Source organism: Blennius ocellaris (genome assembly GCF_963422515.1).
Source record: "Blennius ocellaris genome assembly, chromosome: 15".
NCBI classification, from domain to species: domain Eukaryota; kingdom Metazoa; phylum Chordata; class Actinopteri; order Blenniiformes; family Blenniidae; genus Blennius; species Blennius ocellaris.
The window spans coordinates 18,719,965-18,733,858 of NC_137664.1; the positions used below are offsets into that span (position 1 = coordinate 18,719,965).

The following is a 13,894-nucleotide window of genomic DNA, read 5'->3' on the forward strand; positions in this document are numbered from 1 at the left end:
ACTGTCCACATGAGAGCTCACACAGGTGAGAAGCCTTATTCCTGTAAAATATGTGGCAAGTGTTTCAGTCGCAAATATGACTGGAGTGTCCACATCAATACTCACACGGGTGAGAGGCCGTATTCATGTGAAATGTGGGAAATGTTTTTTCAGGTACCGTAGTCATTGGACGGTCCACATGAAGACTCACACGGGTGAGAGGCCATATTCTTGTGAAACGTGGTAAATGTTTCATCCAGCATCAGAAACCGTTGAAATACCACATGTTGGAGGGTAAACACTTTAATGTTCTTCAATTTATTTCGGTTTTGGTTGTCGGACTTTTCATCACATTCGATTTTTAAGTAATCAGTGTAATTATTCAAAGTATCGTGAAGTTTATTGTGGTATATTGGAATTCAGTATTGCAATATTGGGCTGAAAAGAAGACATTGGGCTTCGACTGTGGAACCTGAATATCAATAAACGGATTGTCATATCCAAAAACAAAGGCGTATTCCACTTTGCTCTGAACACGCATTGAAGCGAGTTAGCTGCCCTCACCAGAATGGTTAAATATGTTAAAATGCCATTACACCACTCTTTAACTGATTAAAGTATGAATAACTTTTTTGAAGGTCGATACGGTGACTTTGACTTTGGTCTAAAACATGTAGATGAACGAAACTTGCTCTGATTGTGTTTAAGTTTAAGTTTCAAGTGATACTTGACACGTCCGTGCCCCCAAACATAATGCATTCCACTTGTTCCTCATTTAAAAATAAGTTAGACGACAGCCACTCCTTAATGTCCCGAAATACAACTACAACCCCTGGCAGAAATTATGGAATCGCCAGTCTTGGATGATGTTCATTCAGTTGTTTAGTTTTTGTAGAAAAAAAGCAGATCACACGTGCCACAATACTAGTCATTTAAAATGGCATCTTCCTTGCTTTAAGAAACACAAATCAAGAAAAACAATTGTCGTAGTCAATAACAATTGCTTTCATAGATCAAGCAGAGGGAAAAAAAAATTGTGAAAATACTCAATTTTGAGGAATTAATTCAGCAATCATCAAAAACAAATATTTTGAACGTCTGTGAGGAACCTTTTTCCTGAAATAATACAATTATTTTTGGCTCATGTGAAATATGCACCTCATGTGCCATCTGTCCAAGTCGAGATACGATCATTCAAATGACAGCAAAGAAATCGTCACATACATAGATACAAGCGAAAGAGAAGCTCCTGCTGCAATTTAACACGAAAGAAGAAATCATGAGTTTTTAAGGTATCAAAGCTTTATTTCAGTTCGAAATCAGAATGTTCCATCCATTTTGAAAGTGTTCTCTGCTGTTCGGACGCTGTCAGTCTCCGCCACATCGCCTGACGAGGTCCTTTTCTCAGTCGTCCTCTGTCTCCTCCTTGGCCTCCTGCAGACAGACGAAGAAGGCCATGGTGGACTTGAGGGTCATGCCTTTCCCCTGCTGCTTTTCGGGGTCTTTGCTCGCAGGCCACTTATAGAAAGTATCAGACACATTGGCCAGCCAATTAAAGTAGAACTGGAAGAGATCTGGAGTGAACAACAGTGTCAGTTTGTTGCTTCTGAAAGTAGTTTTGTTTAGGTAGAATCTGATTTTCAATATTTAACAAGCTGGTTTCATGTCAAAGAACGAGACATTTCATGAAAGGTCAGGATGTCAGTAACACATTCAGCATGGCTACTTCAAAAAGCTATCTGAATAATGCAGCTATGCAGGATTTGACTCAATTTAAATGCTTTTCTTCTTCACTGTATAGTGTGTGTGTGTGTGTGTGTGTGTGTGTGTGTGTGTGTGTGTGTGTGTGTGTGTGTGTGTGTGTGTGTAGTATTGTTTTACTACTTTATCTGGTCTTATTCTCCAATTAAAAACAAACTGGGTTATAAATGTATGTAGGAGAATAATTTCTCCCCACATTTGATATTTTATAAGCTAACTCATACAACTATTTTGAAACTGCTTAGTGAATTCATTGCAAGCATCCATTGTGCTGATGAAACTAATGGAATGATCCAGAGAAATTGAATCACCACGTGGTGCTCCAGCTTTTACAGCTGTAAACATAACTGAGAGAAGCCCGGATGTATAGAAGTTAACTAAATTTACAGCTTCACCTTCGTCACATCTAAAGAAGTAGTTATTTTAATAACTTTGGTACATTCTGATGTTCGGATTTTAAACAGTTCCACCATGAAATACTTTCCCCGTTACTGAAAATGTGGTAATACTATAGTAATGCATTATTAAGTATTTAGCAATGTGTTAGCGGCATCACTGGTTGTGACACTGAATAGACAACATATATTATAAAGTTTCCATTGAATGTCATATGGTTGAATCTTAAATGTGTCTTCTGTTTTTTCCCACAACATTTCAATCAAGAAAACGCAGTTCATTTGAATGATGATCATATTATTGAAGCGTTGGCACAGGGTGCGCATGTTCTTACGCAACAGCAGGGGGCGGCATAACACTGCTGCGCCTCTTTTGAGCGGAAGTCGCACGAAACACAACAGAAGAAGAAAGGCGAGGAAAACCAACAACCGGTAAACTTTATTCACTTCAACTTACAAAAACACGATTACGTGCTGTTCGTTAGCATTACAATGATCTACAACCGAACAGAAAGTGAGGAAATACATTCCTTTTTGAACTGGCACGATTTGGTTCACAGTTGAAGTGGCGAGTTAAAAAAAGCAAACGTTCCAAATGCGACAACAATCGTTGTTCTACTGTTGTAATCATGAGCCATATTTATGTGAGACAGTTCTAATCGCCACTGTTGCTTTGTGTGTGCAGACATACAGAAACATGTCTCAGCGGATGGAGGACAGCCACCGCGGGTTTCTTCAGGCCATGATGAGGAACGGCATCATGGACCGACAAGAAGCAAAGAGGCTCTGCAAACTCTGCTGTGAACGATACAAATGTGAGTAGTAGAGCACGTTGTATTCAACGTTTTAACCTTCCGTCATGTCGCTAGCCAGATGGCAGCCACCACATTATTGCAGCTGATTCTACATTCATTGGAGGCGATGTAGCATAATGACTGTGTAGCTGCTAAAGCTACGAACAAATTAATAAAATAGACAGAGTAAATACTCAAGGTACAATACAATAAGTAACAACGGCGGTCAGAATCACAAAAGCAGCTGTTTGATTCTATTATTTTGTCCTCACAGCACAAAGATGACGTGCAATGCATGACAATGGACATAACTTGTGCTTTTCCAACAATGAAAACGTGCTTTTCGAGAACTAGACCTGCCATTTTTACTGTACATTATATAAAATCTAGTATCACATACATCAAGAGAAGTGCCATCAAATGCAGGTTTAATCATTTAATCCTGCAAAATACACACACACTAAATATTGTACATAGGTCCTCACAAATGAGGAGAAATAAATACAAGGCACCTTCTTACAAGGTTTCAGTGTTGGGTGATTCAATTAGACCACAATGTTTAAATTATGAACAAATATTTTTTTGTTGTTGTTGTCAAACCAAGACGTGTTGTAGTATGATCAGCAGGATCCCCATTGATGGTTAAGTAGAGTTGTATTGGTCTATGGTACATTACAAGGAAGTGATCAGATTTTATGACGAGGATAACATAATTTTTATACCAAACTGAGTGTTGTCGTCTCATCAGCAGGAGACCAGTGAAAGCCACAGTGATGTTGGTAACACTACAGTGAACACCAGTGGCATTTTTACCGACAATAAAGTTGTCAGCATGTCACTTATTTACAGTGTGATGACATCGATTCATAGCACTTTTTAAGCTTGTGGTAGATAAGTGACATGTTTACAAATGTATTGAGAGAGTTTCCTTGGTGTTGCACACAGTTTACACTTCACTGTTCTTGTCCTTTTCTCTGACCAACTGAACATAATGGACGTTTTTTTCCATCTTGCAAATGAAGAATCCATGTCGGTTTGGGAATTCTAGCAGCAGGAAATAAGTCGCCGATTTTTGATTTTTGTATCATGGTGCTTTACTCAATTCTTAAAGGAAGACACTTAATAGTGTGAAAACGCATGGTAACAAACGTTTTTGAGATTGTAACGAGTATTATATTATATGCTGCGTTACAGCAATTAGTATTGACTCACCGTGACTGCGTTACTTTTGTAACGCGGTTACTCCCAACACTGATAACCACTGCTTCACCGTGTGGACAGAGAAATGCTCCATATAAGTGAATTGTGTTTACAGTTATTCCCAACCTTGTTTAATTAGTCTAATATTTACATTCCCACGATAACTTATTTAATTTAATTTGGATTCAGCTATTTGTCCACCTTTCTGCGCTCATTTTTCCACAAGAACAGCGTCTGTCAAATACGTAAACCAGCATTTATGTGCTTTTCAGATTGTTAGATTTTACTGCAACGTACTTCTCAACATTTTGGTTCTGTTGCAGCATCGCATGCACCGGACAATCTGGATTCTTTCATTGACACCATCAACTCAAAGCTGCAGCCTCTGTTCATGCAGATAAGAAAAGGGATGTCGGAAGACGACGGGAACCAGCATTATGTCTTGGTGAGTATCTCGAAGACAGTATAAGATGTACGTAGTGTGAAACAAAATGTTCCTTGTGTTGGTAGTGCAAGTCTTTTAATGGTGGAATATTACCTGAATTTGATGCTCTTGCGTAATACAATTTTCACAACTTGCAAGATCGGAGCAGTAAAAAGGAGAAAAGCTATGATTTATCCTGAAAACACAATAACCAGCACCCTTTATTTATATTCATATCTGCAATATTTTCTTCCCTGGTGGTGGGGGGGGGGGTGTTTCTAACTACATGGAGAATCTGGACTTCAGGACGATGTTCAGGCAGGAGACTGTTTTCAAAAAGGCTCAGACTGATCATTGTAAACAAATATAGGGATGGAAATTAGTGATGAAGCTATATGGTGTCTCTTACACAGTAAAAAGAACTGTACACAGGTGAATGTTAGTATATTATGTGTAGTTGTGTTGGTGTGAACATGTATATTGGGAATATATACATGTCTGCATGAAAGTGTATGAATGCAAAACTTATGTTTATTCTTTATATACATAAGTTTTATTTCTTCCTACCCCTTTTCAGCGATGTCAATTAGAGATTGTATGTATGTATGTATTTGGAGCATATAGATATAGCTGCATGAGAGTGTATATGTGATTGCACACTTGAATTGTTGCATGCCTGGAATGAAAACATTAAAAAAAAGAATATTTAAGATTACCGACAACCTCTAACCCGCCTGTTTCCCCTCAATGACGTCCAGGTGAACACGGCTGAAACTGACATCACCAGGATGTCATCAGATTATGCCGACAATGAACTGGAACTCTTCAGAAAAACTGTGAGTGACGATGTTTAAAGATTCTGGAAACTTCACGGACACTTTAACACACATGCTTTTGTTTTAAGGATGTGGCTGCATCACAAATCAAGGCTGGAAACGTCATCTCAGTGCCACTCGGTAGATCCTGCACTAAAATGCAATTTAAAAGTTTATTGGAAATTCTATGAACCGATCTTTATGTTCATGCCACCATTAATCAAATTTGTGATCAGTCATCATTTTCATGCATATTATGTAGGGCTACTCGATTATGGGAAAAAACTCATAATCACGATTATGTCTTTGAATTTGGAACACCATTTATTAAACATGTTTTTTTTTAAAAAGACTCCTGTTAAATATATAAAAAAATCTTGTAATGTAGTAAAAAATAAACTGTTGTACTGCACTCAATCTTTTGAACACAAGAAATAAATAAAATACAATAAGAGCTAGATATACTTCAATAAATAAGCCCAACATAAATACTTTGATAAATTGTTCCAAAATAAAATGGTGGTGGTGTAGAGCTGATGAACGCGAGTTGGAGGCGACGTGTTCAGCAAGGAACTCCAAACTTTATTTTCTATTTGAACAAACTTCTCAGAAATGCTTTTCTTTTCTCTCATTTGTCTCTCATGTCTCCATCGCAGTGCACACACCAGCCCACAGTGACTGGGTGAATTATGACCTTAACTGATCACCACAGTGGGGAACTTTATTTTGTAGAGAGGCGGGGTTTCCGGTCGGTGGTATTTTGGTGTAACAGCGTGTGGCGCTGCGCTCTCATGTTGGAGAGAGAGAGAAAAGAAGAGTTACTGAGAAGTGTGGGTTAATGGAGAATAAAGTTTGGAGTTCCTTGCTGAACATGCCTCCGACTCTCGTTCATCGGCTCTGCAACATAATCATTTTTCCTCAATTATATGAATTTTGACATCGTCTGGGGCCAAAATTGTAATCATGATTAAAATTCGATGAATTGAGCAGCCGAAATTTTATTCATTCTTTAAATGCAGTGGGAGACTCATCAACTCCTTTGTTTGTAAGGAGGTTCATAGTTTAAATTCTGCTTGGATTCAGATGGACCTGATCGTATCTTCTGAGAACGGTAAAGCCTCCTCAACGGATATACTGAACAGCACTGACACCATGGCCTCCAAAAAGATGAAGAAGAGTCAAACAGAGCAGCTCCTGAAGCGATTCGTGTGTGACAAATGGCTCAGTGAGGTAAACTCCAGCATGTTGATGAAGATTCTCCCGCAAGGTTTGATTTGCGTACACAGTGCTCACTTTGATAGGTAATCATCTCGGCTACTTTGGTACTTGCACGCTTTCGTAGAGTCTCGTTTTATCAAACAAGCCAATCTCATTTTGAGAATCTAGAGATTTATGATTAAAAACGTGAAATCAACTACATTTACACTGCATTACTGTGGAACTATATATATATATATATATATATATATATATATATATATATATTTCAGTTGTGGATCAAAGAGCCGCAACCTGACGGGCCAATAGTCGCTGGTTGGCCGAAATATACAAGACTGTCAGGACTGTGATTTTGTAAGGATTGTGGCATTTCCTTAGACTGTTCATATTTGTTGGAGGATCCAAATTGAACCTTTCCAGCACAGTAGTTGTTCTGCCTTCCCAATATAACGTTAAATGAGTTTCGCAGGTTTAATGCTCAGATGAAACTGGAATTTTACCTGTTCTGTTTTCCATCACAAGCACCACTTGTTTCTTCCTCTTGGATTCCTTCAGTGTGGATTTTAATGCCGTTTCTCTACTTAGAAACAAGGCGAATACACCTTGTCCACCAGGTGTATTATCGAGATGGAGCCATATATCCGTGCGATGTATCAGGACCAGGTCAAAATGTGCCACATCTGTCACAACGTCGCTTTCCAGGTAAATGTTTTCTTTCTTTCATCTTGAAGATAATCAACTGTGATGAATCATCTGCCTTTATTGTTCCTGTTAGGCAAACATGTTTTTGCAGTTTTATAAAAATATTGGATATTTTTGTTGTGACCCTGAAGATTTAATAATTTTTTAAATAGCATGTCTTAATATTAAATGTTAATTTGACAGTAAATTGTGCATAGATTCCAAAGGAGGAACTTGCTTTTCAATATCTGAGTGACCTGCAGTGATTTTCACGGCAGGTTGCTCAAATTTAAAACTGTGTGAAGTCGAGTTTAATTTAACTGTTGTATTAGCAGCGTGCCCATTGACACCCGATTGTCTTTTATATCTCATGTCTCGTTTGTTCAAAGAAGATTAAATGTGTATCTGCTTACAGAAAATGTGACGCACATTCATTCTTAATTTAAAAAAATAACTGCACAAGAAGCGAAACACTATGTGCTCAGCATTGCCCCCTTACAGTGAAGCAGTGCTGCTTTCTTGTCAGCTCACAGATCTGTCTGATCGAAAATATTTTGTTTTAGTGCCAAATTTGTGAGAATCCCACCTGTGGCATAAAAATCCACAACCCATGTGTGGCCAGATACTTCAAAGGGAGAGTGGAGCCGCGGTGTCCAGCATGTGAAGACTTTTGGCCCCATGAAATCCCAGGTATTTATTAGTTCATTGGTTTTCCTTAAAACAATGAATATGTTGTTTTGTTAACCTGCAGTTCATTTCCTTGAGACAAGAAGGAAATATTATTCTTCCAACTTTGTTCTGACTTTTGTGATTTTCTTTCCATTGTAGAATTCCAGCAGCGTCAGTCTCAGTCCAAAAGATGAACGCTTCATCAAGTATTCTGTTCTTTCAGAATCTGTACGATTTAATGTTCGTATGTAATGATTCATGTTAATATTAATACAAGCAGTTTTATGTTGTGCTTGCTGACAACCATGTTGTCAATTCTTCAGTTCAGCTATAGATTTAAAAAAAAAATTCAGTTCTCTGTTGTGCAAGTTCTGTACACATATTGGGTATTTGTTTCTTTTTTTTTTTTTAAATAAACTTTTCATACAGCAGTTATCAATTGTTATTTTATTGCAGTTTTCCAATCATGAGGAACTGTCCTGAAGACTTAATTTCCTCCATAAGAATGATAATATTCACTGAAGTCATTAAAGAAGGGATGAAATGTTTTTTTTTTTTAAAGGCCCAGTTGAGTGAAAGACCCACTTGTTTTGTAATCAATTTAAGCAAGGTCTATTTAACTTTTCTGAATCAAGCTATGATATTTCACTTGCAAGAATTTAAAGTAGAAATAGTTTAAATGTAGAAAAACCTTTGGTTGCAGTCAAAGCTTGACATGAGCACCCACACAGGTGAGAAACCATATTCATGTAAAACGTGGGAAAACCTTTGGTTACAGTTATAATTTGACTGAGCACATGAGGACTCATACAAGTGAGAAGCTTTATTCTTGCGAAACGTGGGAAATGCCTCCGTCTCCCTAGTAAATTGGCTGTCCGTGTGAGGACTCACACAGGTGAGAAGCCTTATTCTTGTACATCAGGTGGGGAAACGTTTGATAGAAGAAGTCTTTGAAAGACGTGAAACATTGCTGTCAAAATACATGTTGTCGGGTATCCACTTTAATGTTCTTCAGGTTATTTCAACCGTGATTGCAAGACAATGAGTCATGGACGTTGAAGCACCTTGCTATGAGATAATCTCATCATATTCAGAGAAACAAATCTATATCCTAAAGCCAGATCAGGTAGAAAGTAATATTTCCGAGGATGTTGTTTTGCGAGTAGTGGCAAAACATCAAGGAGCATGACGAAATGGTGAAGTCATGCTGTGTTGTTGGCTGAACATGTCGCTTTTCAAAGGTTTGTCCGTCACATTTCATGCGTAAGTACATGAAAAATACTCTAAAACCTTCTGGTACGCTTGCAGCCACTAATAATGTGAAACGTCATCACTGCCAGTCATAATGTGTACGTCATCGGAATGCGCAGTCACAGGTCTGGTAGCCCAGTGTTTCAGATTAACTGGCTTCCTTGTTAACTGGTTACCGGCTTTATTGAGCAACGGCAGACGTAAAAAAACAAGACTCACGAAAGGTACGATACTTCGAAACTTTATTGTAAAACGCGGTTAAACGGTGATTGCTGGGACAGCTTCGGATGTTTGTCCGGGGTTTTAACAACTGCTTCATCAACAGCGGACGCTAAAGGAAGTTGATCATCGGTTAACGCGGGAACCAGTTGATCCGAAACACCGGATACATCAATTACTACCATCCCGTATGTATCTCTGTGGAGGAACAACGATGTTCATTATTCTGTGAAAACAATCAAGAGGAACGGATTGAAAGTAGTCCAGCGAATGTATGTCGGTGTCTGTAAAATACCATCTCTTGACTGAAATCACAACTGGTGAGTAAATAAAGTCATTCTATCGTAGCAGTGTTTATGCTCGTGATGTCCAGATGAAGCGACCTGAAGCAAAGATTCAGACTCAGTGGACACCACAATGTTTACAAGGGAAAAAAAACGTTCATTACGTTTTGGGTGTCTGTTTAAATGACAACGGTGCTCGTAGCCACTGAAAACCTTGTGAAACCGGCTCCCAGAGTGGAACTTTTTATAAACCCCGGGGAAACAACACGACGACTCTTATGGGGACATTATTGTAGCAAAACTATTTGTTAGTGTGTTTTCTGTCTGTATGTCAGTGTGTTGGACCAACGTGAGATTTGTCAATCTGTAGAATAATGTGTATGTAATAACAGTTGTCAATCCGGGCGAGAAGTGACGAGGCTGTGGACGAAGATGGTGTCAGTGTGGGGATGGATGTCCAAAAACAAACTCTCATGTCTTTCAAGCCTTGTGGATTATTATCAAATTTGGTCGTTAATTTAAGATTATTAAATATTATTAGTAGTATTTTGTAGGACTTGCATCGGAACAAGACTTGTTTTTCTACTTCTCAGTGACTCGGCTGCTCTGTAGATAAGATGTGTTTTCTAATAATCACATTACAAACCTTCCTCTCTTTCCTCTTCGTCACCCTCCGACCTCCAACAGCAACGTGTTTGTGATGAAGAGGACGTCGTCTCTGAGGAGCAGCTCTGGAAGCCAGAGAAGGAGCTCCAGTCTGGACCTGGAGGAACCAGAACCTCCTCACATTAAAGAGGAAGAGGAGGAACCGGAACATTTACAGAGTGAAGAGGAAGAGGAGGAACTAAAAGCTGTTCGGATTAAAGAGGAAGAGGAGGAAGCAGGTCCTTCTCGGATTGAAGAAGAAGAGGGTGTACCAGATCTTATACAGATTAAAGAGGAAGAGGAGGAGCTAGAACTTCCAAAACCAGACAATGAAGAGCTTCACCTTGGTGAATCTGTGCCGGCTGTGAGTCACAAACGTAAACGAACCTGTGAAGATCCAGGTTCACAAAGAAATGCAGACTTTACATTAAACAATGCAGCTCAGGAAGATCAGGGGAAGAATTATTGTCATATATGTGATATACATTTCCGAACCAGACGTAGTTTATTAAGCCACGGGAAAATTCACACAGTTGAGAAGCCATACCCTTGTAAAATATGTGGGGAATGTTTCAGCTACAGTTATGAATTGAGTCGTCACATGAACACTCACATGAGTGAGAAGCCGTATTCCTGTGAAACATGCGGGAAGTGTTTTAGACAGCATTGTATGTTGACTGTCCACATGAGGACTCACACAGGTGAGAAGCCGTATTCCTGTACGACATGTGGAAAATGTTTCAGCCGCAATTTTCTGCTCACTGTTCACATGAGGACTCACACAGGTGAGAAGCCTTACTCCTGTACAACATGTGGAAAATGTTTCACCCGCAATTCTTTACTCACTGTTCACATGAGGACTCACACAGGTGAGAAGCCGTATCCTTGTAAAATATGTGGGAAATGTTTTAGTACCATTTATGAATTGACTGGTCACATGAAGACTCACTCGGGTGAGAGGCCATATTCTTGTGAAACATGTGGGAAACATTTCACACACCGTAGTAGTCTGACTGTCCACAAGAGAACGCACACAGGTGAAAAGCCTTATTCTTGTAAAATATGTGGGAAATCTTTGAGTGGCAGTGTGACTGACCACATGAAGACTCACACGGGTGAGAGGCCGTATTCCTGTGAAACATGTGGAAAATGTTTCAGACACCGTCGTAGTTTGACTTTCCACATGCGGGCTCACACAGGTGAAAAGCCGTTTCCCTGTAAGATATGTGGGGAATGTTTCAGTGCCAGTTATGAATTGACTCGTCACATGAAGACTCACACGGATGAAAAGCCATATTCCTGTGAAACATGCGGGAAATCTTTTAGGCAGCGTTGTAGATTGACTGTCCACATGCGGACTCACACAGGTGAGAAGCCTTATTCCTGTACAACATGTGGGAAATGTTTCAGTCGCAATTTTTATCTCACTGTTCACATGAAGACTCATACAGGCGAGGAGTCATAGACTTGAACGATATCTGGAACGGTTATGTTGTGAAGTGCCACATGTTGTAGGGGAACCATTTTACTGTTCTCCTACTGTGGTTGTCGGACAATGAGAGTCATGGAAGTTGAAGTGCCTCATTTGTTTTTCATCACATTAGATGTTTAAATCAGCTGCGTAATTATTCTTGTGTTTGTCGCTGAGAGTAGTTATGTTTATTTGTTAAGAATATAAATAAATTGTGCTTTTGGTTTGTTTTTACAGATGGTTTCCAATGTATCTTTATTGTGTTTTAACTGATCTTTGTTATCATTAATATAGTCATATAATTTCACATATATATATATAATCATGAGACAGGTTAGTTTTAACCTACTGATGATGTGTTGTTGCAATAGCAATCCTATAATAGTTATAAATATATATATATGAGCATATGAAGAAATTTAGCAGAGATTCACAAGGAGTGGGCTCCAGCTGGAGCCAGTGAATCCAGAGCCACAAGATCCATGCATGTCCATGACACTGGCTTCAACTGTTGACTTCCTTGTGTCAAAGCCACTCTTGAAACAGTCAGTGGGAGAGGCGTCTCACCTGGGCTGAAGACGAGAAGAACTGGACTGTTGCTCAGTGGTTCAAAGTCTCATGAAAGAACATTTTATCTTTCATTTGGAAATCAAAGTCCTAAAGTATAGAGGAGGAGGAGGTTTGGCCATCTGCTGGCTATATACACACAGGGAATCACACAGGTGAGAGGACATATTCCTGTGACACGTGAGCAAAGTTTCAGCCACACTTTGAGTTTAACTGAACACATGAGGAATCACACAGATTAAAAGTTGTAGAAAACACCTTAAATCATTCTTCCGATGACATGTGTGAACAAAAATAACATTGTACCATTGGATTAGGTTTCAGAAACATGTCTGTACTCGCATTTACTCTTGTAAAATTCATGCACGAAACTAGTGGAAGTTAATGCATCTCAGTTGAATTGTGATGATGTTTAATTTATTTTTTAAACTAACTGTGTCTCATGAAGTTGGGAGTTAATTTTTTTTTTAGATGACTTTAGTGGTTCATGCTTTTTTTTCTCGATTTGGGTCTTTTTTTCTCGCGAGACTCGCCACAGCCAATCAGGATGATCACATGTGTAAACAGGAAGTGTTTGTGCCGCATACGGACGTGTGTGACCCCGTGGAGGAACAACGGTGGTCATTGTTCGGTTAAAACGATCAAGAGAGGCGGATTAAAATCAGTCCAGCGGATGTGTCTGAGAAACTCTCTTGATTGAAATCACATCTGGTGAGTGCAGAAAGTCATTCCATCCTATGTATTTATGCTCGTGATGTCCAGATGAAGCACTGCCAGTCCAAAGGAAGACGTGTTAATGTGTACAGAGTTGTCAATATGTTTGAAGAGTCTATAATTTCCGCCTCAAGTGCTGACAATAAGTACATATTACAATTGGCTGTTTGTTAGATTTTTTTTAAATCATGACTTTTGCTCCACTTCTGCAGAAACTGTCAATCATGGATAGCAGTAGCATGGCTTTGGTCACACGAGAACAACAACAACAATAACAAACGATCGTGAAGACTTCTACAAACATCTGCGCCACAGAGAAACGCACCCCGAAAGTTTTAAATGAAATCCAGGGGTCATTTGTAAATCACATGAGGTTGACAGAATCCTTCTCCTTCGTGGCCATTGTGGGCGGAGCCTGTGCGTGACGTCAGGAGTTGGACGCGATCTCTGTTGTGTGGCGTTCATATTGGCTTGCGTTGTTTCCCGTCTTAAATATCGACGTTTTTACAGTGTTTTGAAGTTCTAGTCGGCGCTTTATGATCCCTGACGAAAGACTGAGCATGGAAGAGACCAGAAAGAGGAGAACTAGAGGAGGGAAGCGGTGTATCGCTGCTGGATGCAGCAAAACCAACGCCGCCGGGGTGGCGATGTTTTTGTTCCCGAAGGATACAGGCAAGTTTACAATGGCGAACTGGGTCAGATTCTGTTTTGGTCTGGCTCGCCCCGATTTGTATATTTATTGCATTTTCTGGTTAGGTCAGTCCGTAGCTATAATTTACATATGGAGACAGGTCCTAGCCTCCCAGG

The 13,894-nt window shown here is 39.4% G+C and overlaps 1 protein-coding gene across 1 annotated transcript; it reads left to right on the forward strand.

The window, feature by feature from the left end:
• The first annotated feature begins 2,530 nt into the window (after window positions 1–2,530).
• Window positions 2,531–8,319, forward strand: nsmce1 (NSE1 homolog, SMC5-SMC6 complex component). The gene is made up of 8 exons (XM_080510220.1): window positions 2,531–2,567; window positions 2,821–2,950; window positions 4,453–4,574; window positions 5,312–5,389; window positions 6,452–6,598; window positions 7,172–7,288; window positions 7,831–7,957; window positions 8,096–8,319. Exons 2-8 carry the CDS (start codon window positions 2,833–2,835, stop codon window positions 8,128–8,130), a joined length of 744 nt encoding a protein of 247 aa, XP_080366346.1. The 5' UTR covers window positions 2,531–2,567; window positions 2,821–2,832; the 3' UTR covers window positions 8,131–8,319.
• The last annotated feature ends 5,575 nt before the right edge of the window (window positions 8,320–13,894 follow it).

Bases quoted from the DNA above. Each gene is read 5' to 3' on its own strand.
- nsmce1 (XM_080510220.1), top strand. From the start codon at position 2,833: ATGTCTCAGCGGATGGAGGACAGCCACCGCGGGTTTCTTCAGGCCATG. The intron at 4,575-5,311 runs GTGAGTATCTCG...AATGACGTCCAG, and splicing joins GGAACCAGCATTATGTCTTG to GTGAACACGGCTGAAACTGA. The intron at 6,599-7,171 runs GTAAACTCCAGC...TTCTCTACTTAG, and splicing joins GTGACAAATGGCTCAGTGAG to AAACAAGGCGAATACACCTT.